General features: G+C 36.9%; 4 protein-coding genes across 5 annotated transcripts in view; 2 read left to right on the top strand and 2 right to left on the bottom strand.

Moving 5' to 3' along the window:
• Positions 1 to 760, bottom strand: part of LOC117619221 (probable phytol kinase 1, chloroplastic) — a 2,816-nt gene extending 2,056 nt beyond the window's left edge. The window contains exon 1 of the mRNA XM_034349121.1: positions 335 to 760. Coding sequence (XP_034205012.1) covers positions 335 to 652 — 318 coding nt within the window. The 5' untranslated portion in view covers positions 653 to 760. The remainder of the gene's footprint in view (positions 1 to 334) is intronic.
• An 8,052-nt stretch (positions 761 to 8,812) lies between these two features.
• On the bottom strand, positions 8,813 to 15,078 carry LOC117620103 (probable U3 small nucleolar RNA-associated protein 7). Of its 2 annotated transcripts, none has more exons than XM_034350210.1 (9): positions 14,846 to 15,078; positions 14,022 to 14,116; positions 13,414 to 13,482; positions 13,240 to 13,329; positions 12,809 to 12,941; positions 12,144 to 12,262; positions 11,473 to 11,540; positions 10,875 to 10,923; positions 8,813 to 10,158 (listed from the first exon to the last, which is right to left on the bottom strand). In XM_034350210.1, exons 2-9 carry the CDS (start codon positions 14,067 to 14,069, stop codon positions 9,121 to 9,123), a joined length of 1,614 nt encoding a protein of 537 aa, XP_034206101.1. In that variant the 5' UTR covers positions 14,070 to 14,116; positions 14,846 to 15,078; the 3' UTR covers positions 8,813 to 9,120. The 2 variants fall into 2 exon arrangements, with proteins under 2 accessions (XP_034206101.1, XP_034206102.1); XM_034350211.1 differs by having other exon boundaries at positions 14,022 to 14,110; positions 14,846 to 15,041.
• A 299-nt stretch (positions 15,079 to 15,377) lies between these two features.
• LOC117619350 (SEC12-like protein 1) lies at positions 15,378 to 19,967 on the top strand. The gene is made up of 10 exons (XM_034349279.1): positions 15,378 to 15,659; positions 15,869 to 15,969; positions 16,846 to 16,978; positions 17,083 to 17,174; positions 17,599 to 17,698; positions 17,824 to 17,896; positions 17,976 to 18,096; positions 18,500 to 18,619; positions 19,220 to 19,290; positions 19,394 to 19,967. Exons 1-10 carry the CDS (start codon positions 15,471 to 15,473, stop codon positions 19,588 to 19,590), a joined length of 1,197 nt encoding a protein of 398 aa, XP_034205170.1. The 5' UTR covers positions 15,378 to 15,470; the 3' UTR covers positions 19,591 to 19,967.
• Positions 19,968 to 24,965: 4,998 nt separating this feature from the next.
• Positions 24,966 to 26,000, top strand: LOC117619679 (E3 ubiquitin-protein ligase SDIR1-like). Its single transcript, XM_034349684.1, has one exon. The coding sequence runs from the start codon at positions 25,105 to 25,107 to the stop codon at positions 25,822 to 25,824; it is 720 nt and encodes a 239-aa protein (XP_034205575.1). The 5' UTR covers positions 24,966 to 25,104; the 3' UTR covers positions 25,825 to 26,000.
• The last annotated feature ends 903 nt before the right edge of the window (positions 26,001 to 26,903 follow it).

The raw sequence follows: 26,903 nt of genomic DNA, 5'->3' as shown, positions 1-26,903 counted from the left end.
GATTGGTTTATGTGACAAAAATTTGAGAAAAAGTTATAGGACTACATGCCATTATGGCCTCTTTTCTTTTAAGTAGGCGACTATGGAGCTATTGTTTTTTTTTTTTTTTTTTTTTTTTTTGGGTAAGTAAATGTTACCCCTTTAGTAAAATACGGTAACTTCTCAACTTCTCAGTAAAAACAGAGAAAAACAGAACAGTGTCAGTGGGGTTGTCCTACTTCCATTTTCAGCATTTCACAGATTCACAAATTCCACAGGGTACCAGAAATGTAAAATCAAAATGGAAACAATTAATTAGAGATTTGAANAAAAATCAATGGGAGAGCAAAATGACCTGCTGGAGAAGGTTTCGCTGCGTAAGATTGTCGAAAAGCAGAGAGGACGAGGCCGTAGGCGCCTGCCCGGCGAGAACAAACGCGGTGGCTCCAGCGTCCTGCAAGAGGCCATCGGCGGCGGCGCGTAGGGCGGAGGCGGAAAGGGACGGGCGTGGGGGAGCATGCGGCGTACGGTAGAGGACATGGACACGTGGGAGGGGATGCGGGTAGCTGATAAGGAGGGTGGTGGAGCTGAGGCGATGATGATGGCGCACGTTAGAGAAAGTGGGGAGGTAGATAGAGGGGGTGCTTGGGGTGAAGGATAAGAGGCTCGTCATCAGAAAATAAAACTCACACCGAGTTCAAAGTAGTCTTTTCCTTATAATGATGGAAAACACAGTGACCGCACACGGGTTTTCCTATTTTTTACTATTGACAACTGTACGACATGCTTTGAACCAAGTTTCGGAAATATCAATGGTCATTTGGAGAAGGGGAATGGTAGGAACATTCTTTTTAACCTTTTTTTTTAGATTTTTTCCCTTTACTTCATGACATGTGTCATTTTTTTTTACGCTTAAAATAATTTCATTAATACATCAAACAACCTAACTTTTGTTTTCCATATTTATCCTTATTTGATGTATTGACTTGACTTTAATTTATTAATTTTTTTTTACAGCTTTCTTAATAACTTGTAAAAAATTAATATATTAATATATTAAATATTAAATAATAAAAAATTAAATTTTTTTTATTATATAATATTTTTTTTTAAAAAAAACCTATCTTAAGTCGTCCCCACCTTCTTCCCCAAAGCCTAGCACCTCCATCTTCCCCACCATCTCCTTAGCACCACCCATCTCCACCCCATCCTCTCCTCACCACCTCCCCATACTCTCTTCCTTCTCTCTCCCTCTTTTTCTCTCTTCCCCCAATCTTTCTTTAAAAAAACAAAGCCCCTGCAAGTTTTGGCAAAGGTAAGAAGACCATCAAGGCCACGGCAAGCATTGGCCATTATACTAAATTTGGGTTTGAGGACCATTACCAAGCACCAACAACAACATCCTAGTCCAAATTTAAAAATCTCACCTTAAAGTTGCAAACTTTAATATGATAAATAAACAAAATGATTTTGATAGATTTTGATTTTGATTTTTTTGTGGGAGACGTCATGTTGTTTGAGGTGTGAAGGTTTGGCTCTCTCAAAATGATAATAGAGGGTTGGATTTGGGGCTGCAAGTTTGTATTATTCGAAGAGAGAGAAAGTTGTAAAAAAAAATTTGAATGAATTGAAGTAAACATTAAAGTCAATACATTAAATAAGGGTAAATATGGAAAACAAAAAGTAGGTTGTTTGATGTATTAATAGCATTGTTTTAAGTGTAAAGAAAATGACACATGTCATGAGGGAAAGGAAGAAGGTCCAAAGGAGAAGGTTAGAGAGAAGGTTGCTAGCATTCCCATTTGGAGAAAGTATCGAAAATATGGTCCGAAAATGGTAAAAATTGAAAAATAAAATAAAATTTTTTATTGAAACTTTGGAAAATGTTATTTAGGGCAAGTTTGACATTGTTGTGTTGTGAAAATAATCATTGTCAGATTTATTTTGAGAGAAATCATGTGTGAAAGAAAGCAGTTTGGCGTTTGGTAAACTTTTTGTTGAAAGTGTTGTTGGTACTGATTCTAGTATAATCAGAAAATGATTCACGTGTAATCATTAAACCCAGCGTCTCTTCAAAATTGATTCCTGTATAATCAGAAAATGAAAGCACCTCATTCACTGCTTTCCTTTATAGCTTTATCTTGCAGTAATTTTTAACAATAAGTGATTTTTTTTTTAGTTTACCAAATGGGCTTCCTAAAAATTTTAAAAAATCACTTATCACCCCAAATAAGCAATTCCAAATGGGCACTTAGTCAATTATCTATTAGTTTATCCAAAAAAATGGAAGAAAATGAATTGAATGATGTGTTTAACTTATTTAAGTTGATTATATAGTAAGCTGACAAACACTGGGAGTGTAGAAAATATATAATAATTAATGAAAGAAGATTAAACACACCATAATCATTTATTTATAATGATTTACTACAATATTTTACACTTTATATATTGTATGGTAAGATACATGGGTAACTTAATAGCACTTAGGGTTCCTATGAGATTCAAAAATTTCGTTGTCTTCATCATCTTGATATTATTGATATCGTCGAGATATTTTGGCCAAATATGGTTGAAGCGTGTGAGAAATTATCGATGTCTATATTTCTTGATATTATCGATAATTATACGATATGTATATGAATATTGTGAGAATACGTATTTTTTTTCAAAGTTTATTTAAAGGGAATAAATATTATTATATGTATATTTATAAGTAATTATCTTGGTAAAAAGGAAATATATATTGTTTTGCATTGATAGTACTATTCTAATAATTATTTATATTTTATTCTATTTATATATATATATATATATATATTAATTTACTTTAGTAAATTGGTTCTTGAAAAGGTAGTTAGTTAGGATTTGTTGTTAGTAAAATTCACGTGTTCTTTTTCTTAATTTCTTTAAAGGTTTTGATTTAATTTAATTTTAATGTTTATTATTTCATGGCTATGTATTCTTGCTAAAAGGATAACTCCATTTTTATACGTGAATAGTAATTAAAAGCACACCTCCTCCTTGTTAGGTGTCAATACGCATGTCACTCATGCAAGGCTATGTTTACTAGCCTTGTCTACTCATCATTCTAACACGAAAATTGTTAGGATGTGATTGGTGGAATTGGAGTCACCACAAAGTGTCTTCATAGTAATTTTTTTTTTGTCAGTTGTTGACTTGGAGTGCAAGGCCATATTGATATATATTACTTAGAGATTAAGTTCTTACATAAATGTTGATATTATCATGTACTAGCTACCGCCTTCACTACATTATAAATGTAACAACTCTCTCTCTCTCTCTCTCTCTCTCTCTCTCTCTCTCTCTCTCTCTCTCTGTGTGCGAGCAGCTCCTTCCCTTTCGACTTTTCTGGACAACCGGTGGCTCCAAGGAGCGACCGCCATAGCTACAGGCCACGGCTGGCCACGGGATCGGACCCAAATGAACCGGGCAGCCTCCCCCTTCCCTTCCCGGTCAAGTTCCTCCGTTTAAACCACCGGAATCTGCCAGAAAGAAACCGAGAACATGCCGATTTCGCTCGAAATTTCTAGCCGTTCGATCTCTCTCTTCCGGGCACCAATCTCGACGTGTGAGGTATGGTTTTTCACCTATTTTTCATGCTCTAGCTGATGGTTGGATATGATTTGATTGATTTCTAGCCTAGGTGGTTCGATTTGTAACTCAAAGTTTGGCCGGATTTTGGGTTGAAATTTCGGCCACTTCAGGCCATTTTTCGGGGTAGGTCCAAGAACAAAAGTGGCTCCAATTGATGTCCAGAACCTAGAGTAGGAAGCTTGACCCCTAATTTTGAGATTGGTCATCACGAGCGGGTAGGCGTGCTCAGATTCTAGTTTGGATAACGTTTGAACCCCGAACGGATCTTGCCTATTAGCGATTTCCCGGTTCGATACATTTGAGCCGTTGGATTGTAGTTATTTTTAGATATGTTGATCTAGATAATTCCAGGATCGTATAGGAGTCGACGGATCGAAAATCAGAGTCCCGGATACTCCAAAATTGCCAACCCTAGTGCTAGGTTTACAGTAACCGTCCGATTGTGCGATCGTGATCAATCCGACCATCCAATTGATTCCAAACTCACAGGACATGTGTCCTGGGCATATTAGAATGTTTAGGGACTTCCGATTTGCGAGCGAGGATTGCGGGTCGGATAGAAGGGGGTATCTCCTAGACCTGCGAGGGGGGAATTACGGCTCCGATAGAAGGGGTATTTCAAAGACCTGCGATGGGGGAATTGTGGCTCAGATAGAAGGGGGTATCTCCGAGACCTGGGAAGGGGGAATTGTGGCTCAGATAGAAGAGGGTATCTCCGAGACCTGCGAAGGGGGAATTGCGGCCCGGATAGAAGTGGTGTCTCCGAGGCCTGCGATGATGGGATTGACGGATCAGGAATGGGGTTACACCTAGAAGGAGAGAATGTCAGTTCTGAGATATTCTTAAACTAAACTAAAGGGAGTTCAATGTATGGCATATTTATATTCAATGTATGACTGCTACGAGTATAGGAAAGAACTATGTGTGGCTTGATCCCTTAGTAAGGGTACGTAGGTAGCCTAGTGTTACAAGATGTAGCCACGAGGTTAGGTAATAAAAGGTAATCCAGTTAAGTTATTGTGAAATATAACACTGTTCTGGGGATGTTATAAGAATTGATTTGAATGTTATTAGCAGATTGATTTATTCGACTTATTGAGGCCGGATGCCAGAATGATATGACGTTTGATTGCTTGAATATATTTAAATGCATGCTGAATGATTGCGATACATATATAAATGGTTGTTGGCAGGTGGAGACTTTTTGGAAATGAGCAGATTACAGGGGAGACTCTATAGAATTTTCAGGAGAAGTCTAGCTGCTATAAAACTTAGTTTCTAGTTAGAAGGGCAATTTGGTCTTTTGTCTTAACATTCACCAGATGTCGGATACGCTCAGGGTTCAGCCCAGATTCCAAAGTGAAATTTGGGTCTGCTCCTTTCAATAAATAGATCATTCCACTCCTTTGTTTTTCATTCTCATTTCAGCCAAGTTGTGAAGCATTTGTAAGTTTGCACGAAGAAAAAAAAAATACAGAGAAGAAGAAATATTAGACAGAAATAGAGTGGGAGACTGAGTTTGTGAATGCGGTAGAAAATTGAGAAACACCTTACATTTCTAGCAAAAGCTTTGGTGTCAATATAGGGGGGTTGGGGGGGGGGGGGGGGGAGGGCCTTTTTACGGGAATTGATTTAATTAAATTTCGTGAGCACTATGTTATGCGTGATATTATAATGGATGTTCTTGATTCTATATAATGTTCTTGATGTGGGGTGTTTACGTGTTGTTAACTATTTGATTAATGTTGGTATGATTATATGTACATTGGTGATATTTAAATGATTACATTGTTTTTAGATATATGAGATATGTGAAAGACATAATTATATCATGTCATGGAAATTGGTTGGAGTTCTTAGGGTGGAAAAATACTAATGGAAAATAGGGTAATGGAAATGATCTTTTGTGTAGTTAAGTCTAACTCTTGGCAGGTACCACATCTCAGGAATCCCACAGTGCACGTGGTTTTTATTGGATGATACGGGACTGACGACAGAGAGTTAGACAAGATGACTAATAAAAGGGGATTTATGAGATGATTGAGATGGAGGTTAGTTCATATAAATGGGCATTCAGGACCAAGTGGTATAAGCGTTGTATGGGATGTGCAGGTCTGCTTGTCCAATTATATGAATTAAAGGGATTAGATGAAGAGCATTTATGCATTATTATTAATAATGTGATATTTGGCTGTGTGATTGTATGTCACTTAATTTAGTTATATCAATTTACCTTAAAAAGGTTTATGTCCCTATTGAGCTATGATTTCACTCACCCCCTAACAGATTTTGCAGGTACTAAACCTGAAATCTAGAGCTTGTGATGATTTTGGCATATCTATAGAGTGTATTGTGTACATAGCTTATGGATGAATAATGAGCTACTCTTTTAGTGAACTCTTGAGTAGTTCTAACTTATAAAATAATGTAAATTTTTTAAGATTTTAGATGTTTTCGTTTCCACTGAATATTCTATGTGAAATATTTATTTTATGTTTCTTCATATTTTAGTTATAGCTTTTATCAAATTCTATAATTAATGTGTGAATCATGTCTTAATCCAAGGTTACGTAAATCCGTGAGTTGGGGCTTGACTAAGGATGGCAACGGGTCGGGTAAGGGCCGGGTATGACAATTCCATCCCCGTCCCCGCTCTTCATCCTTGCCCCCATCCCCGAACCCATCCCTATTTAATAGGTTTTGGGGAATCCCCGTCCCTGTTCCCGTCGGAGGACTATCCCTCATACCCACCCTGAATCCCCGATTTTTTTTGCATAAGAAATATTTATCATGCATTTTTAACATTAAGTTTCCTATTAAATTATCATTCAACACATCCAAGTTAACTATAAAGTACAACTCAACTATTCAAAATCACATCAATATGAAATTCCAGAGAAGATTAGGAAGAATCAGGAGAGGGAGGTTAACTTAGGGTTAAACATAAATATTATAAATATTTATTTATTTATTTAAATATAAACACATATATTTTTGGGCTAGGTTGGAGGATTGGGATGCCAATACCATCCCCTCCCCATACCCGTCGGGGATTTTTTAAGTTCAGGGATCCTTGTACCTGATACTTGTTTGGCCCCGAAATCTCCCTCCGTTAGGGTTGGGGTGGGTCCTCATTGGGAATTTTTGCCGTCCCTGGGTGTGACAGATATGTTCCAAAATATCATAGACTCGAAAGAATGATAATATTGGCAATATTTCGTCGATATTATCGATATTTTAGTCCTTACTTTGAACTGACAGTGTGAGATTCTATATTTACTTTCCTCTTCCGCTAGTATCATTTACATTTTAAAAAAAAATGGTTAAAAATATTTACCCATGCAGTCGAGATCCTAGATTCAATTCCCTCTTCTCTAATATCACTTATATAAAAGAAAGAAAAAAGTTATTTTAAAGAAAAATTTATGACATTAGAGAATAAAGAATAGTGGTATAGTGGTTTAATTGCTTGTCAAAGCAAAGCAATCTAAATTCAGCAAAACGAATCACTGGACAAATTGCTTTGGTTGGTTAGAGTCGGGAGTTTATGTATATTTCTTATATTGAGGAATTCCTCAAATAAATTATTTGATGGATACCTTCTAGAGCACTTTCATTCATAGTGCCATGTCAAAGGCAAAGTACAAGTAAATGCATATTCTATTTATGTGAATAGTGACTACCCTAGCAATTTTTTTGATGCATTCCCATCTATTTCCATGGCAACCTAAGGGTAACTACTATTCACATGGGATATGAGGAAAGGAATTTGTATGAATTTTGGTGTGGGAAGTGAAGAACATGGCTAGGTATTTATAGAAAAAATTTCTGAAATTTTTTTGTTTTTTTTTCCTTTTTTTTTCTCAATTTTTTTTGTATTTAAATTGGCCGCTAACATCACACTACAAGCCCACAAAAGAAAAATTGCCATGGCAAGAACTGGGCCCATAAAAGTGGGCAAGCCTAAAAGCAAGACTTGTCTGGGCAAGCTGACGTCAGAGACTAATTTAAATACAATTTTTTAAAATAAAATAAACCAAAAAATTCAGAATAATAATAATTATTATTTTCTATAAATACTTAGCCATGTTCTTTACTTTCCCACGCCAAAATTCATACAATTCCCTTCCTCATATCTCATATAAATAGTGGTGCCATGGTAATGAGTGGGAATGCATCAAAAAATTGTTATGGCAGTCACTATTCACATGAATAGTATTTGCCCTTACTCTTTGCCATGGCATAATGGGGTGGAAGTGCTCTTAGGGTCCCCTATGAAATTTTTTTCAACGATCCATACCATTTATTTTTCACTTCTTTATTCAAATATCACCCTTGCAAAAAATCATGCAAATTGAAAATCAGTAAGGCATCTAATTGGAATCAACAAGATCAAAGAATTTCAATAATTTAATTAAGTGATCAAATGATATTAAATTCAAATGATTTTTTTGTAGAGATGATCTTTAAATGAATATTTACAAAATAGACGTTTGGATTAGTGAAATACAATGCGGAGTGAGCCCTACAAGGGTGTTACTCAAATAAGCTTATTTGAGGGACACCCTTTAGGATCACTTAGGATTTTTTTTTCAACGATCCAAACCATCTATTTTTTAAGTTTACATTCATTGTTCATCCTTGCAAAAAATTAGACAAATCAGAAACTGTTTCAACATCCAATTATGTCCTACATCCAATTGTATCATACAAAATCAATGAACACGGTGCTTCAAAAAAGTACTAAAATTTCAATAACTCAATTGATTGGTCAAATGATATCGGCTTTAAGTCTTTTTTGGTAGAGATGATCTTTGAATGATTTTCTAAAAAATAGACAGTTTGGATATTTGACGGATCCCTCAATGGAAGTTCTCTCTGTGTATATATATATATATATATATTCATTTAAGGAGTTACTCAGATGAATTTAAGTGGACTACATTTTCCTTAGGATGAGATTGGCTAATTTCCACTAAATAAGATGAACTTTCCAAAAATTAGCACTAGCCTAAGGGTGGCTTCACGCTTGCTTTTGCTACCAATTTGATATTTAAACCGAAACAATTCGAATCGTGATGTTTCATTGATTCTACGTACGATTTGAGGCCGAAACCCTAAATAAACCGCACCGCACCCACCATTTATAAATTGAATTGATCTATATACAAAACGTAAGGGAGATTGAACTCATGTCATGGATTCAATACGCAGGTTAAGCTTGCCATTTGAGCTCATGTTATTTGTGCTGAACCAGATCAATCTGGTTAATCTGGACAACATAGTTTAACCGAAATGCATAATCCTATGAATATTAGATTTACATGAACCCTATTGAACTGAAATCAAATCCCAAATCTGAAATTTGAATTATGGGGATGAGCTTGGAAACTAGAACCCCTTTGGCTCGTACTTTTACTGAGATAAATGGAAAAGTTATTTTTGATTGAAGACAAACAAACACAAATCACAAAATGAATAACATTGAATTAAAATACAACACCTTAACCTAGATTAGCACAACTATGTAGCTGATTTCTTGCGAGAAAACCGCTGCAAAGATGTTGGTAGCTCCACTTGCTCAATTACTTTCTGCTTCTTCCTAGCCACTTGTTCTTCCTCTTTCTTTTGTTGCTCCAAGAAAGGCCTCTTGGCATTCGCAACTATCTCCTGCTTCTTCTTTGTCCTCTTACTTGGCTTATTCCTTCCTTTTGTTTTCTTCTTTGGTTCAATGCCCTTGACCGCTTCCACAGCGGCTTCCATGTCCGCCTCTTTCTCCACCTTTGTTTTCTTCTCTTTCCTCCTCTGAGGCTTTACTGTGCCAATCTTTGTGGGATTCAACATGATTGTCTCAGGCGGGAGCTTATCAAGTAGAGAGTGCACTTCCCTCTCTCTTCTCTGTTTAGATGTTTCAAATGGATTCGCCACCCAAGAATCAAAGTTGGGTTCCCCAGAACCAGGAATCAGAATACTAGACCACCCCATGGAGTGCCCTATGCCGAGAACATCTTCATAAGGTCGAAACAACACTTTTTCTACTTGGTAACCTTTAATTATTTTATGAGTCATATAATTATTGTAGTTCTGAGTCCCAGATGAATCTCTAAGGATCTGTACAAATGATGAAGTTGAACGAGCAAGCAGACCTTTCTGACTGAAATCAAGAGTATCTGCATTCCCCGGCAAAGTCTGGAGTGGCTCATCCTTAAGGTTCCTCAAATCCCAAAGCATAATTTTCTTCTCTTTCCCAGCTGTAGCCATGAGATGGCCATTTGGGTGGAATGCCATTGCTGTGATGGGCCCCTTGTGACACAGCCTCTTGAGAAGAGCAGTAGAGCTTGTAGGCTTCCACATGGAAACTGTACCAAGTGAATGACCCAAAGCAACAACCCCGTTGTAGGGGTTCACCTGCATCACATCAGTACGGCCTAAGCCAGTCCTGTAATTAGCTACCATCCCGCCCATTGTTACATCCTGATAACGAAGCTGCCCAGATTTGTTTATTGATGCCAAGAGAAAATGGTTTTTCAAAAATTGAAGCCTTAAAACTGCGCCATGTTCCTACATGATAAGAAGTATAACTTTAGCTCAATACAGATGCATCTGAAAACCATTCACTTAACTATTAAAGGAGACTTCACAACAGATCACAAGGAACTATTTGATTTGTAAGAGTATTAGAGCAAATTATGGAATAAGCTGCATATATATGAGGAACACGGTTCCTAGAAATTGAACGCCTAGAACAGAATTACACATAAAGGCAAGCAACTGACTTTTAAGATTCTGGCTTGATGCTTGATGCTTTATCTCACATTATTCAACATGTTTGACCTGCCTAAGAATTTACCTAAACCAATTTATTAATGGGATAAAGGCAGAATTCACAGCTCAGAAAATTAAGTTTTAACTGTGATCCCAGAATAGATTAAATATCTATTTATGAAGTGACCATGAGTCGCAGATTACGATTTGAGAAAAGAAAGGAGTAATCTTAAAATACTGCTATTTTCCCAGAACATCACCAACCTATCTGAAGAGCTTTTAAACTCTACGCAATCTATAAGTTAAACTCATTAGGAGCACGAACTGAAGATATAATTGATTAGCCAGTTCACAATACATGCACTGTAATGAGACAACTCAAACAAAGACCTGGGATAAAAAATAAACACTGGCATGATATTTAGTATTGTGTTACTAATAATAGGGAAAAGCCTTTAAATCATTGTGATCCATGTGGTTAGACAACAATCTATTCAATACAGTAAGCTAACCTTTAAGCAATGAAGTTCAGTGCCATCCCTGTTATAAATATATGGATACCTGTTGTTAATTAAAATGGTTAGCACCTCTAAATAAGATAAAACATCAATCTTAAGTAGAAGATAAACTAGTGAAAATTACAAAACGAGATTTTGCTTATAAATTGAACTCTTGCGTTTATTATTCACATTGCAAAGGGAAAAAAAAAAAAAAAAAAACATGTACTTAACCGAAGGCCATGGTAGAGAATATTGGCTAAAACAACATAATGTGAATCCTCCAACAAGTACACAGGGCTAAATCAATGTATATAAAATCGGACAAAAGTGCATCACCGTGCCACCACCAGGAATAAAGAAAAATGTGGTTGTGAGAGAGATCTATAATCTGCTGGAGCAACAAGTCAGTTCAAAGTAGATTGAGCAGGTTTTAGTAATATCTGGAGTTGTCCATTTGTCCAAACAAAAATTGTACAATGGGAGTATTCAATGTTTCGCAATATTAGTCACATGCAACAGAAAAAAATTTCCATCTATAATCTACCCTGTAAATGTAAAAAGATTACCAAACTACAGAACATTAATTTAAGTAAAGCAAATAGTTATATACTTTTTCTGGGCAGCAGCAAAGAACAACTCATTGTGCAAGAACACCACATCACGCACTGTTTCTCTAACCTGAACAAACAATTGGCTAATCAGTCCAATGTTCCAGTTAAACCACGAAGTACAAATCAAACAAGGACCCAACATTTGCTCATAACATTTAAAAACATAGAAAAAGATGTTTCCCACTAATGAACTAAATGTACATTGAGGAAAACAATAAAGGGTTTACTATAGTAACATCCACCCATCTAAACTTTCACATTTGGACAGTGGGAAGCTACAACTACATCGAACTGTTAATTTGACTCAAAACATATCACAACTTGATAAGGTTCAAAGATTAAATTGTTTAAAATGTACTTGCATGATGCCTTTCATTCTCTCTCCCGCAACTCTTATCTTCATAATGTTGGTTACAAAATTCAGAATCTAATCTAGTGCATCAAATTCCACAGTAGTACATTATATCTTTGCATATGAAGACTAAGACATGGGGACATGGCTGCAAGAAACATATCTAAATCAATCTAACAAGAGGTGAACAATTTTGGTAAGAAAAAAAGAGAGGCGAACAATCATGTATAATATAAGGTCACAGTGTCTGACTGAAAAGGTATTACTACTCGGTAGAAAAAATATAGTTTTATTTTGAATTCATACTGCCCAAAATACCTGAATTTCTTTAACCAGGCTCATATTCTTCATGTCTAAAATAGCCAGATGGCCCTTGCGTCCACCAGCTGCCATATACCGACCATTTGAGGTGAAATCCAGTGTGTAAGGACCAAGATCTGCAGATAAGAATTAGGTTTAAGTCATAAATTTTAGAGTAAGATTTGTGATGCAGGAGACCTCACAAAGCATAAACCTGCTTTTAGACCTCACATTGAAATCCGCCTTATTTTTAATATCTACGTTATCGATCCCACATTCAACCCCTTGAACCATTATGTCAACTAATATCCAGCACCCAACAAAGCTATATTTTTTATTCTGCTCCAGTTCATTTATTTCTTCTTTCCACCAAATATCAATGGACTTATCTGAAAACCCTGTAAAGAGAAAAGAACATTTCCAGTTTTCTTTTCATTCTTTATTGTCGATAAATCAGGATATTCCAAATTCTACTCTCTTCTCAGTCAATACAGATCATCCCAAAACTAATTTTGCTTAGGCCAGTTGAATTAGAATTTGCATAACTGAAATGGGAAAAGCCACACAACCAGATATAGGACATGAAAACTTTCAACTTCAATAAGGAAAACAATAAAGTTTGAATGAAAAATTCTGACTGACTGTTAATCATTAGAAATCAATAAAAATGTTTAGGTTTCAACCTGGTAAGACAATATCATATTGACTCCTTGCGCTTAAGATATCTACTTCACGAGCAATTGATTCTTGTTTGATCCTCCATGTTTTCTCTATGCCTTCAGCCTCCAAATAGCCTCCCTCACTTGGCAGAAGCCACTATAATTTTGATCACAAATGAAAATTCATTAAAGTCTATTGTTATTACATCTACCAAAAGAAAAGGAGAAGCAAAATATCTTGTAGAAGATCAGCTTGTATGAACTAAATCCAGTAAATCAGAAAAAACTATAATTCAGATGAAAAGCAAACAGCATACGACTGGAAAAAATACAAACCATAGCTGAATCTATACAAATTAATACAAAGGCCAACAGAATGCTTAAGCATGACTGTATGTTAGATTTTTTCCCTTCTGCTATAACAGAACAACAGATCACATTCAATAAAAATTCACCTTCTCAGCCTTGGCAGCAGCTTGTGCAGATTTTCCAAACAATTCTTCTCTAACAGCAAGTTGACCCTTCAGTTTTTTATCTTGCAAGCCCTACAAACACGACAATCCAAGATGCAATAAGAAATAAACGAGTCAAATTTCATGAAAAGTCAAATTCCCATGACAACACGGTACCTCCAAATTAGTTTTTTCGCCTCTAAGAAACTTCTTCACTCTGATATCTAACTCATCAGAGATCTTCTCCTGCAAATTAAAATATGAACCATTTATTTTCTAATCGTGTAACAGGAAGCCATATATTTACATAAGAACCTAGTGTTCAGCTCTCATGTTGGAGGAGTGAGATGGTGGAGATATGTAAAGAAGGTGTCAAGATTACAGCTTAGATTGCTTAAATGGTCAGGCACATTCCAAGTACGTAGCTAGAAAAAAAATAAAAACAGATGAGAGTTTAACTATTTTCACAAGTATTACTTATAAACAGCCGAATGTGGTTAGAAAGCAGGAAGCAACAAAGACAGTAGTACAATCAGGTAAGAAGAAACGGCCATAACATCACGTTCAGTAAAAAAAAAAAAAAAAAAAAACACAAAAAACTACTATAAGCAAAATGCCAAAATATTTACAATCGAATATCTTAACCAAACAGATGATCTGAGCAAAAATCTATGAGACTGAATAGAACCATAATTGCAAGCACATGTTGAGGGACTGCTAGTGCTAGATAAGATATAATTGGTTGATTTTCATTTGGATAAAATAAAATGAGAATTAATGCGTACCTGTTCAGATGTAGGCATAATACTGCCATCGTCTTGTTTCACACCCATCTTGCTTAATCCAGTTTCGTATTTGTAAAATACAAAATGCCCTGAAACTTGATGAGTAATGCAATTTAACTACAATATTCAATTTTTTCTAAAACAAGAATAAATAAAATGGTTCACATAATCTTTTAGCTGGAGAATCCATATCCTATCTCGAGCTACACCCATACACATTCTGTACAAACTAGCAAACCCAACTCAAAGGTGAATTTTGAATAGCAAAACACTGAATTGAAGAGGAAAGAGGACAGAAAAAACTCAATGCATTAAGAAAAACAAAAAGCAAATGCAAAAAGAAATCTATTAATATCAATGTATTATGAACAAATTCACATTAAATTGTGATCGTTGGACCTTTATCAAGGGGCAGGGTTAGAAAGCTCAGGCAAACTTAGGAGAAGAGATTATTCTGAGAGAAGCAGGACCCCTATTTAATTACAATCCATAAAATCCACAAGGGTTTATAAATCCTTTAAAATTCATTAAGAATTGATTATTGTAATGAATTTGAGACAATCAAATTCTGGGTTTTGTCAAGAAAGGATACAAACACTTCCCTATCAAAAGAAAAACAATAGAAAGTGTAAGCAAAAGATTTTTACAAGAACAAAACACAAGATAGAAAGTATGCAGCTGGTGTGTTGGTACCTAAATTACTTAAAAGCAATAATGAAAAGGAAAACAATATCCAACATGTTTCTTGGGGACATATCACCAAACAGTTGGTGTGCATCTTGGAAAGCATTTTAGGATGCACCCTCAGTGAGTTAAGGCAATACCTCTCTGGTCCCAATTTAGTTGCTGCTGTTTCTGGAGAGAGAGAGAGAGAGAGAGAGAGAGAGAGAGAGAGAGAGAGAGAGAGCTCTCAGCCCTTCAATGCGTCTCTGACAGAAAACCAGTTATACAGTAGACCGAATGGAAGCTTAGGCTTTGTTGGGCAACAGAGCTTTGAAATTTCACGACGGAGAACCAGAAAAACGGTAGGGTTTTAGTATAGAGGTTTTGCTACAGGGAAAAAAAAAGAAAAAAGAAAAGAAAAGACGAAGGTTGGGCTCATGGGCCGAGCTCAAACCAAAATGGGCCTTACCAGGCCCAAATCTAGTCCTGGAGGGAAAATTAAAAAAAAGGCGCAGAATCTTTGGAGCGAATATCCATCAACAAAGTTGACATCGTCCCATCCCACCAACAACATTGTTATCAGCATCATCGTCGTCGATACAGCTCCTTGGGACCCACAACGACAACAACATGGTCGTCGTTCTTGTACCTTTGGGGGGGGTTTTGGTGGGGTCCATTTTTAATTCTATAAATAAATATACAGAGAGAAAACTAACGAAATTTCTAATTCTATCCGTGTCAGATTTTGCCTCTGTTTTCTCTCTCTCTTCTTAGAAATTGAACTGAATGGCGACCGGTGGGGCAGAGCAGCAGGGTCCGGTGACGTGCGGGTCGTGGATCCGAAGGCCCGAAAGCGCCAATTGGGCGGTGTTCGGGAGGTCCAGTCGTAAGGATTCTTCTTCGTCGTCGTCTTCTTCAGTTCTCGAGATCTTCTCCTTCGACCCCAAGACTACTTCTCTCTCTTCCTCTCCCCTGGTCTCCCCCGCTCTCTAAAATCTCTTTTTATTTGAAATTTACAAGCTTTGGATGCAATTTTTGCTACCCTGTGAATTGGGTATTCGTATTTTGGGTTTTTTTGTTTTACCGGGTTGACCCAAGAGAGCTCGAAGAAAGGGTTGACTATTTTGTTTGCTTGCGTTTGACTTTAATTTTTGTTTTGTGTGTGTTTTGGATTGATTGTTTAGACTACATATGTGCTTGAAGAAGTGGAGGGTGAGCCACTTTCCATTGCGGTGCACCCAACCGGAGACGACATCGTTTGCTCTACCTCTAATGATGGCTGCAAGTGAGCTTTCTTTCTCTTCTAGTGATTTTGTTTTTCGAAATTTAACAGCCGTTTTTTGTTATTTTATATCCGTGGTACTATTTTTTATTTTGGGTTTCTTTTTGTTTCCCAATTTGATGCTAATTATTAGTTGACGCCTTTTATAAGTGTTAAAGAACCTTTTTTTTTAAAAAAAGCTGTCCTTGTTTACATTTCATTGGTTTATGGTGTTTGATCATTAAAGCTTGCTTAAACTGTACTGTTGTTTGATGTTGTTGGAGAGTAGCTGTGCTGTTTGATTGCTAAAACTGGAGCGTAAAGCTTCCCGTCTGATTCACTGCTTCATTTTTGTAATAGTACTATAATTATTAGTGCTTGATAGGATATGTGGGTACACATCTGTATATTTTCTTTTTTAAATGCTTTTTTATTTTTATTTTATTTCGGTGGCAAGGTTCAAATATTTGGCTTTCTTGAACCATTTTAAATTTAGAACCCAGAAGATAAGATTTTTGGGTCTTCCATATGCTTTATTTTCCTACTATCACTGCCTTTTGTTTGCACATTTTGACTTCACTTCAACTAAAGAACATGATCTCTGTATAAAGATATCATTCAAATTTAAGGTGGAGTTTATTAGGATTAAACCAAGATAGAGACAAGAGCATGATGGGGATACTTTTCTCGTATAAATTGTTGTTCAACTTGCCAGTGTTTGTTGGCTGATTGAGCTTCTTTTCCTCCTGCTCCTCCTCTTTCTGTGTTAGCTAGTCTGTTTATTGAGATTCTAGTGGAGGTTATGTAGTCCTCAAGTGTGGCCACATCCAGTATTTTGCCTTGAGTTAACTTGTTAGTATATCTCATATATTGAATTATATTTTTTTGGGAGAAATGCAGATTGTTTGAGTTATACGGCCAAGAATCAAATGCAAAGCTGCTGGCAAAAGAACTAGCTCCTTTGAAGGGAATTGGTCCACAGAAGTGTCTAGCTTTTAGTGTTGATGGATCTAAATTGGCTACTGGTGGGGTGGTAAGCAATAATCTGTATTACTGTCCATTTTCACCATACACTTCTCGTGCTGCAGCTTAATTTTTATGCCAAACATTATTTAATTATGCCCTAATCAACTTTAGGATGGGCATTTGAGAATTTTGGAGTGGCCAAGCCTCCGAATAATTTTAGATGAACCAAGAGCGCACAAGTCTGTTCGTGATTTGGATTTCAGGTGAGGAAAATGCTTGTTGATTGTCTTGTGTACATTTAAATACAGATAACAAGGCATAAGAAAATGCTATAATCAGATATCTGTTTACATTTTGTTGGATTTGGCATTATCATATGATTGAGCAAGAAGAGTTATGTATCTTAATCAATGCTACTGCAGTTACATAGGAAAAGGCCATGATGTTTTCCCGCAGTACTTATTGCACTCATCTAAGAATCTCAAACAAACCACCTGTCTTGGTTGAATTTAGCATAAGCAAAGATGAATTGGTTATATAATGAAAATAAAAGACGTTAATGGATTCTTTTTCCCTTTCATTTTCTTTTGGTGTATGGAGTCTATAGACTGGAATATTTTAAGAAGATTTGCACAGTTTTCCTATACTGGATTTTGAATGTTTTGGTCTATGTTTATCCTACTCTAGCCTAGACTCCGAGTTCTTAGCTTCAACATCTACTGATGGAGCAGCAAGAATATGGAAGATGGAAGATTGTGTTCCTTTGACTACTTTGACTCGCAACTCAGTATGGCTTATTCATTTAAATTTTTGAAATATATTGCCTTTTTTTCTCTCCTATCTTGCATAATATTTGGTGTTTTTTTTTTTGGGTGGAATCTTGGGGTAATATTTGGAGTTTAATTCATGCAGGATGAAAAGATTGAACTATGTCGGTTTTCTAAGGATGCAACAAAACCCTTTCTATTTTGCACTGTTCAAAAAGGTCTACCTCTCTAAAATAATTCTGTACTGCTATATCATTGTTTCTCAGACAATTAAATATATTTGTTTTAATCAAACAGGTGATAAAGCTTTGACCGCAGTTTGGGACATAAGTACATGGACTAAAATTGGGCATAAGAGGCTACTTAAAAAGTCTGCTTCCGTTATGTCTGTCAGCAAGGATGGGAAATATCTTGCTCTGTAAGCGCTTTACTGCATTTTATGTTGTGTTTATATACTAGGCTTTAAATGAGAATTTATTAAACAATAAATTGCTCTGCTGGTGCACTGAATTGAACATTAAACATCTCTGGTAATTAGACTGGTTCATATTTATAATGAATAGAGTGCTAATGTAATATACACATAGATATGCCTGCTCACACTCCCTTTTAAGAGAGGACAAATCTTTCAAATGTTCAATGTTGATGTGAATCAGAGAAATATATTAATTGACTGTTTATTATGTTCTTTTTTTGGTTCAATGATGAGTCACTCCACATTTGGATACAGTGCTTTGATGATTTGGTAAATATTATCAGAATGTTGTTGTTGGGACATAGTTTATGATATCGGTTTCACCAATTTTTTCTTTAAATTGCAGAGGAAGCAAAGATGGAGATATTTGTGTGGTTGAAGTTAAGAAAATGGAGATTTGCCACTGGAGTAAGAGGCTACACCTGGGTACATGCATTGAAACTCTGGAGTTTTGTCCCACTGAAAGGTAAGGCCCTTCCAACCAATACAGTTTTGTGAACTACTACTGACATGTTTTTGTATGTTGAATTACCATAATTGATTGACCGGTGCTTAACAATCAATCCATTCCTTGACCGTTATTTAAATATAATAAAATTTGACTTTATTTTGTAATACAGATAGATTTGCTGTATAATTTGCATATGTTATAGAGAAGGTTTTACTCGTGTTATTAGAGCTCATGTTGTTTTCAGATCTAAGGTCGCGCTTGATGCACTTTCGTAGCATGTAATTTTCATGAAAATGCTTCTTTAGAGGCCATTTTCTGGGTATTCATTCTATTGAATGTATTAAGGATCAGCACACAACTTTCTTCTAGTTTTCTTAATGCTTCTATTTGCCTTCGTTGAACAGCATTGGAATTATAGTCTTGCTCAGGAAGGGGCTTTAACTTTGGAAAACAATTTCTTGTTTCTTTTTCTTCTGCATCGGAATGCTAAAGTAGAGTACTAAGCGTTGCTGGAAACTTCGAATGAAATTTAACTTTAGACATGTTTTGTAACCCAAGAAATTTGGAGTATACAATTCTTTGTTTGTTGGATGCTCACGTTTTTCTTGGTTTCAGGGTTGTGCTCACTACTTCTAATGAATGGGGAGCTGTTGTAACTAAGTTAACTGTTCCAGCAGATTGGAAAGGTTCTCTCTCTCTCTCTCTCTCTCTCTGTTTTCTTCTTCTTTTGTTATATATTTGTTGGGGTGTGGTTTGACAGTTTTGTTTGCCCTTGTTCCAAATATGCAGAGTGGCAGATCTATATGGTCCTTTTAGGACTGTTTTTAGCATCCGCTGTCGCCTTTTACATCTTCTTCGAGAACTCTGATTCATTTTGGAACTTCCCCCTTGGAAGAAATCAACCAGCAAAACCGCACTTGGGAGCATTTTTAAGAGATTCAAAGTCTTCTGATGACAGAAATATTTGGGGTCCGGTTGATATGTGATGATTTTTATTGTCCACTCTCTACGATCGATGGGAAGAAATATCATATCGGTAACTGGACAAAAACTATGCTCTTTCAGTCCCCAAGCTAACCTAGTTTTATTTCAATCCCATGGGACATTATTTTTGTGGTGTATATAGCATTCACAGAAATGTAGTAGAGAATTTCTTCCTCTTCACAATACATAATTGATTTAAATTTGTTGTGGGAAGCCAGTGTTGTGTGATTGCATTTATGCGCATAATTTTTTTCGTCCAGCTACGAGGTGTTCTTAATTATGCATGATACTTTGGCATTTTTCTTTTCATATGTATAAGGCGGCTTACTGCCCATAGCAGTACTTGCCGATAATTGAATTCTTAAGAGTCCTTACCGTATTTGCCTTTTTTCCTTACTAATTTTCCAATTCTGAGTTGACATCTTGTTCTTAGTCAGAAGTATTATGTAGTATTGTAGTGAGGTCATCTCTTCTCTTGAGGCGAAAAAGAAAAACAATGGTAATTTCCTCTCCTCATCAGAAGTTGAAGAAAAATGCACTCATTGACTGAGACTTCTCCCCCAAGAATATAAAAACAAAAACGAAATTTGTTTTTTTTTCCTGTGATCATTTTTCTTCTTCTAAAAGATTTGGGTGACCATATGCTGATAGCATGTTGTACTGGTCTAGTACATTTTAGATTAGAAGATCTCCACCATTCATCATGTGGACTTTTGAGGGAGGCCTACAAGATGAAGAGTAATGGTCAAAGTAGTGAATTGGAGTCCAGCCCCTTAATCACGTGTTGTTGTTACTCTGTCCAATCCAATATAATCTAACGTGCTCCAATTCTACATTATAATTCAATACAATTACAGTCACCAAAACAAACATGGTTTGTTTGTTTTTTTTTTTTTTGAGGAACTTTTTTATTGAAAGGGGCGATAGCATATTAAACTCACACACACAACACGGATACGAGCAGCTATCTAAACTAAATTCCTAAAAATTCAATATATTTTCACATTTTCTCTTTTAGATAAATTATATTATTATATATATTTTTCTTTTGTTCTTTTTTGAAAAGGCAGGCTAAGGCCAAAGAAAAGAAACAAACTAAACAACTACTACCCTATCACGAGCTTGACCCATCGGAGTCTAAAAAACAAACTAAAGAAGCAAGAGGAAATACATTTCAAGAAACAATGATGATGTAGGGGTCATTTTCTGTTCACATGAGGAGAGCCTTAACAGCTAGGGTTAGGGTTTCTCCAGTTTTCTTTACTCATTCTCTGTGTCATCGCTCTCAATCTTCTTTGATTGTCTCTTTGGGTTCTTCTTGGTGAATTGGGTATGACGTTTTTGTTGTTGTTGCTCTTTTGTTCTCCGTGGGGTGGCTATGTTGGCTTCCTTTATGGGTTCCCAAGGAGCCATTTGCTGGTGAAGGGTCTCCATCTTAACGCTATGGAGATGGCCACCTCCTCTTCTGCTTAAGGGGATGACAAGTATACAATACCAAGCGAGAATCATAAGCGTGCAAAAACTGGTGTGGGCATCTGATTGTTAATGGCATGGATTTTTCTGGTAAGCATAGTTTTTGTATCGAGGATTTTATTGACAAGGAGGAGGAGACCAACCTCAAGGGGTCTCCAAGATCTCCCAAATAATTCTCCTATGGAACGTTCGTGGGCTTGGTAACCGATGAACGTTCATACTATGAAGATCTTTCTTCGGAATTTGCTTCAGGCTAAGAGGCCAAGAAAATTGGAGGTGGTGGTTGGTGTATGGTTGGATCTGTTATGATGCTCACAATATGTTTTTGACTTTGTACGAAGAACTATGATGCTTTCTTTAGATCATAGGAGGCTTTCTTTGACAGTATCTGCATAGTGATGGGATGTGTTTCAATGGTTTTGCAGTTGGGTGATTAGCTGGATCTATTTTGATACCCGTAGTACGTTTTTGACTATGTTCGAAGAACTATGATGCTTTTTCTAGATCATATGAGGATTTCTTTAACAGTACTTACGTAGTGATGGGTAGGGCTCATTAATGAGCAGGGCCGGGTTAGCCCCGCCCAAATTTAATGGGCTTAGGCCGGGTCGAGCAGGACTTTAAAAAGTAGAGAGAAAATACCAGGCCGGGACGGGTCGGGTCGGGTTTTTTTAAAATTCAAAGCTCAAGCCCGACCCATAGGCCGGGCTTGGGAAAGCCCATCGGGCCGAGCCGGGCTACGCCCAAAGGGCCGGGCCGAAATGGGCCTACTTCATTTGAAAAAAATCATAAACTTAATCATAAGGGCATTTTAGTCCAAATTTGAGATTAAACTGACTTAATTCCAATATTTTCACATCAAACCAAATTCATAAAACATCCAATAAAGTCACACAACTTAATAAGATTTTTCACAAAAATAATAAAACCATGTATTATTTTTGAGGTTATTACATAATTAGACCGTAATATATTTTAAGAAATAATTTATAAAAAAAATAAAAAGTATAAAAAAATATTTTTTTTAAAGGATGGTATGAATAAATATGCAAACGTTTAGTGATTTGTTCAAGAAAAGCATGATTATATTTGGTGGTACGATTATGTTTCGTGATATGATTATATTTGGTGATATGATATGTTGTTCATCTTATTTATATATATATATATATAATTGTTGTATTAATAATTGGCACAAATTAATGTGCTAATCATCCAATTATAAACTAGGAATGAGTAAAGAAAAGTAAATGAAATGAAACAAATTATATATGTGATTTAAGTGATATAATCCTAATCCTAAACTCTTATTTATACATAATTATATATGTATGCGGGCCTAACGGGCCGGGCTTTCTTGGGCTTAACCGGGTCGGGCCGAGCTTCATACACCCAAGCCCAATCCTAGCCCAATTCAAGGCGGGCCGGGCCATCTCAAAGCTCATAACGGGCCGGGCCGGGCGGGTCCCCTTCGGCCCATGACCCTCCGGCCAAATGATGAGGCCTAGTGATGGAATGTTGTTTTAAGGATTTTGTGGTTGGGGTTTAGGTTGGTTTGTTTCGTATAAGTTGTTTGACTTTTCTGTTTAGTCAATAGCATGAGTGGTACTATTTCCTACCATGAGATTTTGTTTCTCTGTGAAGGTTTTAATAAGGCCTCCGTTAATATGCTAGTTCTTACCATGTAATGTTCCTTTTGGTTGAATGAAATACCATATTTTCTCAACAACAAAAAGAAAAAAAAGAAAAAGAAAAAAAAAGAAAAAAAGAAAAAACCTAAAGAAGCAAGAGCAGTATAAAATGAGCAGTAGAATAAACTATTTTTTATATTAAAGAAACGACTACATATATAATATATTGTTTATTAATTACATAGCTTTCTCCACGAGCAACATCGCTAACAATTGGGCCGACGGGTCATCCATCATCGACCCACGCTATTGGGCCCAAACCTCTTCGACCAAAAACAACGTTAATTTTTGTTAAACTAATAAAATACTTATCGAAAAGGAAACAATTGATTTGGAAACCAGCCAAGCTTATATATTAATTAATTACTATACTACCCCTCATGTCTTTATTGGCTCGCAAGGAATCATACTTTCGTCACAAATCCTAATTTAATTTGGAGACCACCAAGCTTTCTATATAAACGTGAAATGCCAGTAACATTTCATACCGTATACTCACTATCTGCTTCTGCTACAGTTCTACACCATACTCAAACCCTGATTTCTTGCTTGTCAATTTTCGTCTCAATCGAATTTGCAAGTTGATGGATCAACCCACAGGGATTCCTAGCAATTGATTTGAAAACCAGCCAAGCTTATATATATATAAGTTGCTAGTTTTTACAACCAAACACACAAAGTTGTTAGTTTCCAAAAAGTGCTCGATTGATCACTGTGAATCAAGAAGTGTGCGTATAGAAGATGACCATGTCGATTGAAGTTTTGGAAAGGGTGGTGGGTGACCCTCGTTTCCGACTTACTACAGAGCTTGAAGCCGTAATTGAACCCCAAACCGAGCTGCGATCCACCAAGTTCCTTCTGAACATGGAGGCTAGGGTTACTCGCCTTCACCCCTGCTGGGATTTCGAGTTTGAGGACAACCACATTGACCAAAAAAATTGCACCACCCTTGTCAGCGTTAAGCACGAAAAGCTTGAGATCGACCCCTTCGCTGCTGGCAAAGCCTCAGACGAGGATTCAAGGACTGCCATATCCGGCAAGCTATCTTGCTTGAGCGTGCCAGCCGCAATTTGTCAGTGGATGACAGATAAAATATTGAACGACGCTTCTTTCTATTTGTTCGTTACCAGAGGTGGTACCGGGCATAAGGTTTTGAATCTTTCGGTTTTCATCAATGTTCATGTTGTTGACACTTACGTGTGGAACGATGACGTGGGGGAGGCCGGATTAGAATTCGTGCCGTGGTCGAAAAAATTGTGGGTTGAGAATAAGTTGGAGAGGGTGAGAGAAGTACAATTTTCGACTGTGTGTTCGATTTGTATGGAGGAGATTGTGGTTGGTTCGGAAGGGACTTGTATGCCATGTTCTCATCTTTTTCATGGAGCTTGCATTCTCAAGTGGCTGGACAAAAGCAGGTCTTGTCCATTGTGTCGATTTTCCATGCCTGCTTTGATGCATGAAGAGAGAGGTATGAAGAGAGATGATGGACGAAGTTTTTAGATATGATGCAAGCAAGCATGTAGATCAAATTTTGTGTTTTTTTTTATAAATATTGTAGCCAAGCCAATGAAGGTGAATTTAATTTTTTGGTGAGATATTGATTAATCTGATTCTCGCAATTTCAATGTAATGTACTTTTGATTAAAATAGCTCTTTAACTTTCTTGTATTCTTCAATAAAAGCAAGAAAATTAGGAAGCGGCTTTATTCGGTAGATATTTACTTAATAATAATTTAAAAAAATTCGTATGAAAATAAAGAAAACTATTTAAGTCGCTGCGTGGGTCAAGAGACTAGTAAGAGATGCAGCAAAAGTATCGCAATGAATTATAATTTACAACCTCGGGTTTGAAAGAAAAAAAAGAAAAAGAGAATCACAACCTTGGGTTTCGATTAAAAAAAAAAAAAAATTACAACCTGGTGGAATTAAAGGTCAGATGGCAAGTGGTGCGCCTGATGAGCCCGCAACAAATGTTATTGTTTGTCTTTTGTACTACGATTAATAGCAAGGCAAAACTGCGATCCTGCCCAGAGTCAAAGAGTTGACTAGGCACACGCGATTTTCAATTAACTTTTCTTCGTAAAATAAGTAAAATAAACAAATGTTTGTTCCATTATTGAATTACTATACTACCCTTTGACCAACGACCCATCATCAATCCTAATGCAACAAGGAATCCTACTTCGATCACAATTCCTAATTTAAATTGGAGACCGCCCTTAGCTTTCTGTATATAAACGTTACAAGACTTTCCAACAAGCCTCACAATTTGGTTCTGCTACAAGTATTCTACACCATACTCGAACCCTAATTCGTGTCATCTTCAATTCTTGCTTCCCGATTTTCGTCTCGATGGATCAACCGACGGAGAGGCGAAGCGAAGTCTCCTGCCGCTGCCGGTTATCTACATTAGCCGTGATTGAGCCTGAAACTGACTTGCCATGTACCCAATTCTTGATCACTGTCAAGTCCACGACATTTACTTTTAATCACGCCTCGGCTGAAGAAAACGACGCCGTTTCACCGCCCACTACAGAATACCACTCGCACGAGCTCCAACTTGACCTACTGATGGACGAAAATGCGTCGAGGGCAAAGCTCGCCGAGGCTCTGCTTTCCGAGCTGCATTGCCCGCCGGAGCTCTGCGCAGCCATGGTGGATAAGGTAGCAAACGGCGCCGTTGCGGAAGAGGCTAGTTCCCGCCCTTTCTCGGACTTCATGCTCGTTCACATTGAGGCGTGCCTCGATGTTTTCGTCGAGCAGTTCGGCGGCTCCGAGGAGGAGGAGGAGGCGACCGCCCCGAAATTCGTGCCGGCGAGCAGGGCGGCGATTTCGAAGCTGGAGACGGCGGCGGTGGAAGAATCGGCTGCGTGCGCGGTTTGTTTGGAGGAGATGGCCGTTGGATCGGACGCCACGTGTATGCCGTGCTCGCATCTTTATCACCGGGGCTGCATTGTGGAGTGGCTGCAGAAGAGCAGGGTTTGCCCGATGTGTCGGTTTTCTCTGCCTGCCGATCTGTCGGGCCGCTGGTCGGGTCGGCAAACCGGATCTTCTATTTTGTTGCCCGATTAGACAACGGACACCGAAGTGTTTGTTGAAATGCCGCTTGATATTCTTTATTTCTTTATTTTTTTTAAGTCTGTGGATGGATGTAAATTGATGGTTCTTTATTTTTGTTATTAATGAATATGATTGTTCCTAATTTCCAATTAATTTGTTACTTTTTCCAACAACAAAAATTAATTTGTTATCCGCACTAATGAAATTCAAGATTTAGGGCCGGCCCTTAATAAAAACTAATTGGGGAGTTTTATAATTTCCCCTTTAACACTCGCTAGTTTTATTTTATTTTATTTATTTATTATTATAAATAATATAAAATGGAATAGAATTAAATTGTTGAGCTAGGCAAGGCATCCCGGTGTCAATCCCTGATAGGGGCAGGATGAGAATTTTTGAAAACACGTTCAAATTATACCCAACTCAAATGAGACCGATATGATTCGGTATTAATGTTGATACTGTAAAAAATCCTACAAAATTAAAAATAAAAAAAAAACTTAAAAGTAATTTAGTCTCAAAATTTTGGTTGCATCACCAAACCATTTCACACCTGAAATCCAAATGGTCTGATGCTTGAGCATGGTTACAAGGCATTGATAACCATGGTAGCCATTGCAAGAATGAAGAAGAAAGTAAGCAAGGAAAGAATAGGAAACCTCTAGGTTGTTGCTCTAATTCTCAGAATATACAAAATGAATTACAGTAGCGAGACTTAGCTTTTATATTGAGACGACCCGACCCAAATTCCACTTTGGAATCCAAGCCAAACCCTCTGCATGTCCGACACTTGGCGAATGTCGGGCACAAATGACCAAATTGCCCGTCTAACTAAAATCCCAGTTTTTCTAGCAGCTAGACTTATGCCGAAAATTCGGCAGAGTCTCCCCTATAAATTGAACATTTCCCAGAAGTCTCTACCTATCCACATATATACATATATATATATATATATATATCAATCGTTTAGCATGCATTTAAATATATTCTAGCAATCAAACATCATATTATTCTGGCATCCAGCCTCAATAAGTCAAATAAATCATTCTGCTAACAACATTCAAATCAATTCTTATAACATCACCAGAACG

Source organism: Prunus dulcis, chromosome 2, assembly GCF_902201215.1.
Source record: "Prunus dulcis chromosome 2, ALMONDv2, whole genome shotgun sequence".
In the NCBI taxonomy this organism is placed as follows: Eukaryota; Viridiplantae; Streptophyta; class Magnoliopsida; order Rosales; family Rosaceae; genus Prunus; species Prunus dulcis.
Note: the sequence above shows the minus strand (reverse complement) of the source record. Positions and strands in the feature narration are given on the sequence as shown.

Bases quoted from the DNA above. Each gene is read 5' to 3' on its own strand.
- LOC117619350 (XM_034349279.1), top strand. From the start codon at position 15,471: ATGGCGACCGGTGGGGCAGAGCAGCAGGGTCCGGTGACGTGCGGGTCG. The intron at 17,897-17,975 runs GTCTACCTCTCT...TTAATCAAACAG, and splicing joins ATTTTGCACTGTTCAAAAAG to GTGATAAAGCTTTGACCGCA. The intron at 18,620-19,219 runs GTAAGGCCCTTC...TCTTGGTTTCAG, and splicing joins GAGTTTTGTCCCACTGAAAG to GGTTGTGCTCACTACTTCTA.
- LOC117619679 (XM_034349684.1), top strand. From the start codon at position 25,105: ATGGATCAACCGACGGAGAGGCGAAGCGAAGTCTCCTGCCGCTGCCGG.
- LOC117620103 (XM_034350210.1), bottom strand. From the start codon at position 14,069: ATGGGTGTGAAACAAGACGATGGCAGTATTATGCCTACATCTGAACAG. The intron at 13,330-13,413 runs GTACCGTGTTGT...TCGTGTTTGTAG, and splicing joins GCGAAAAAACTAATTTGGAG to GGCTTGCAAGATAAAAAACT. The intron at 11,541-12,143 runs GTATTTTGGGCA...TTGTTTGTTCAG, and splicing joins GCCTGGTTAAAGAAATTCAG to GTTAGAGAAACAGTGCGTGA.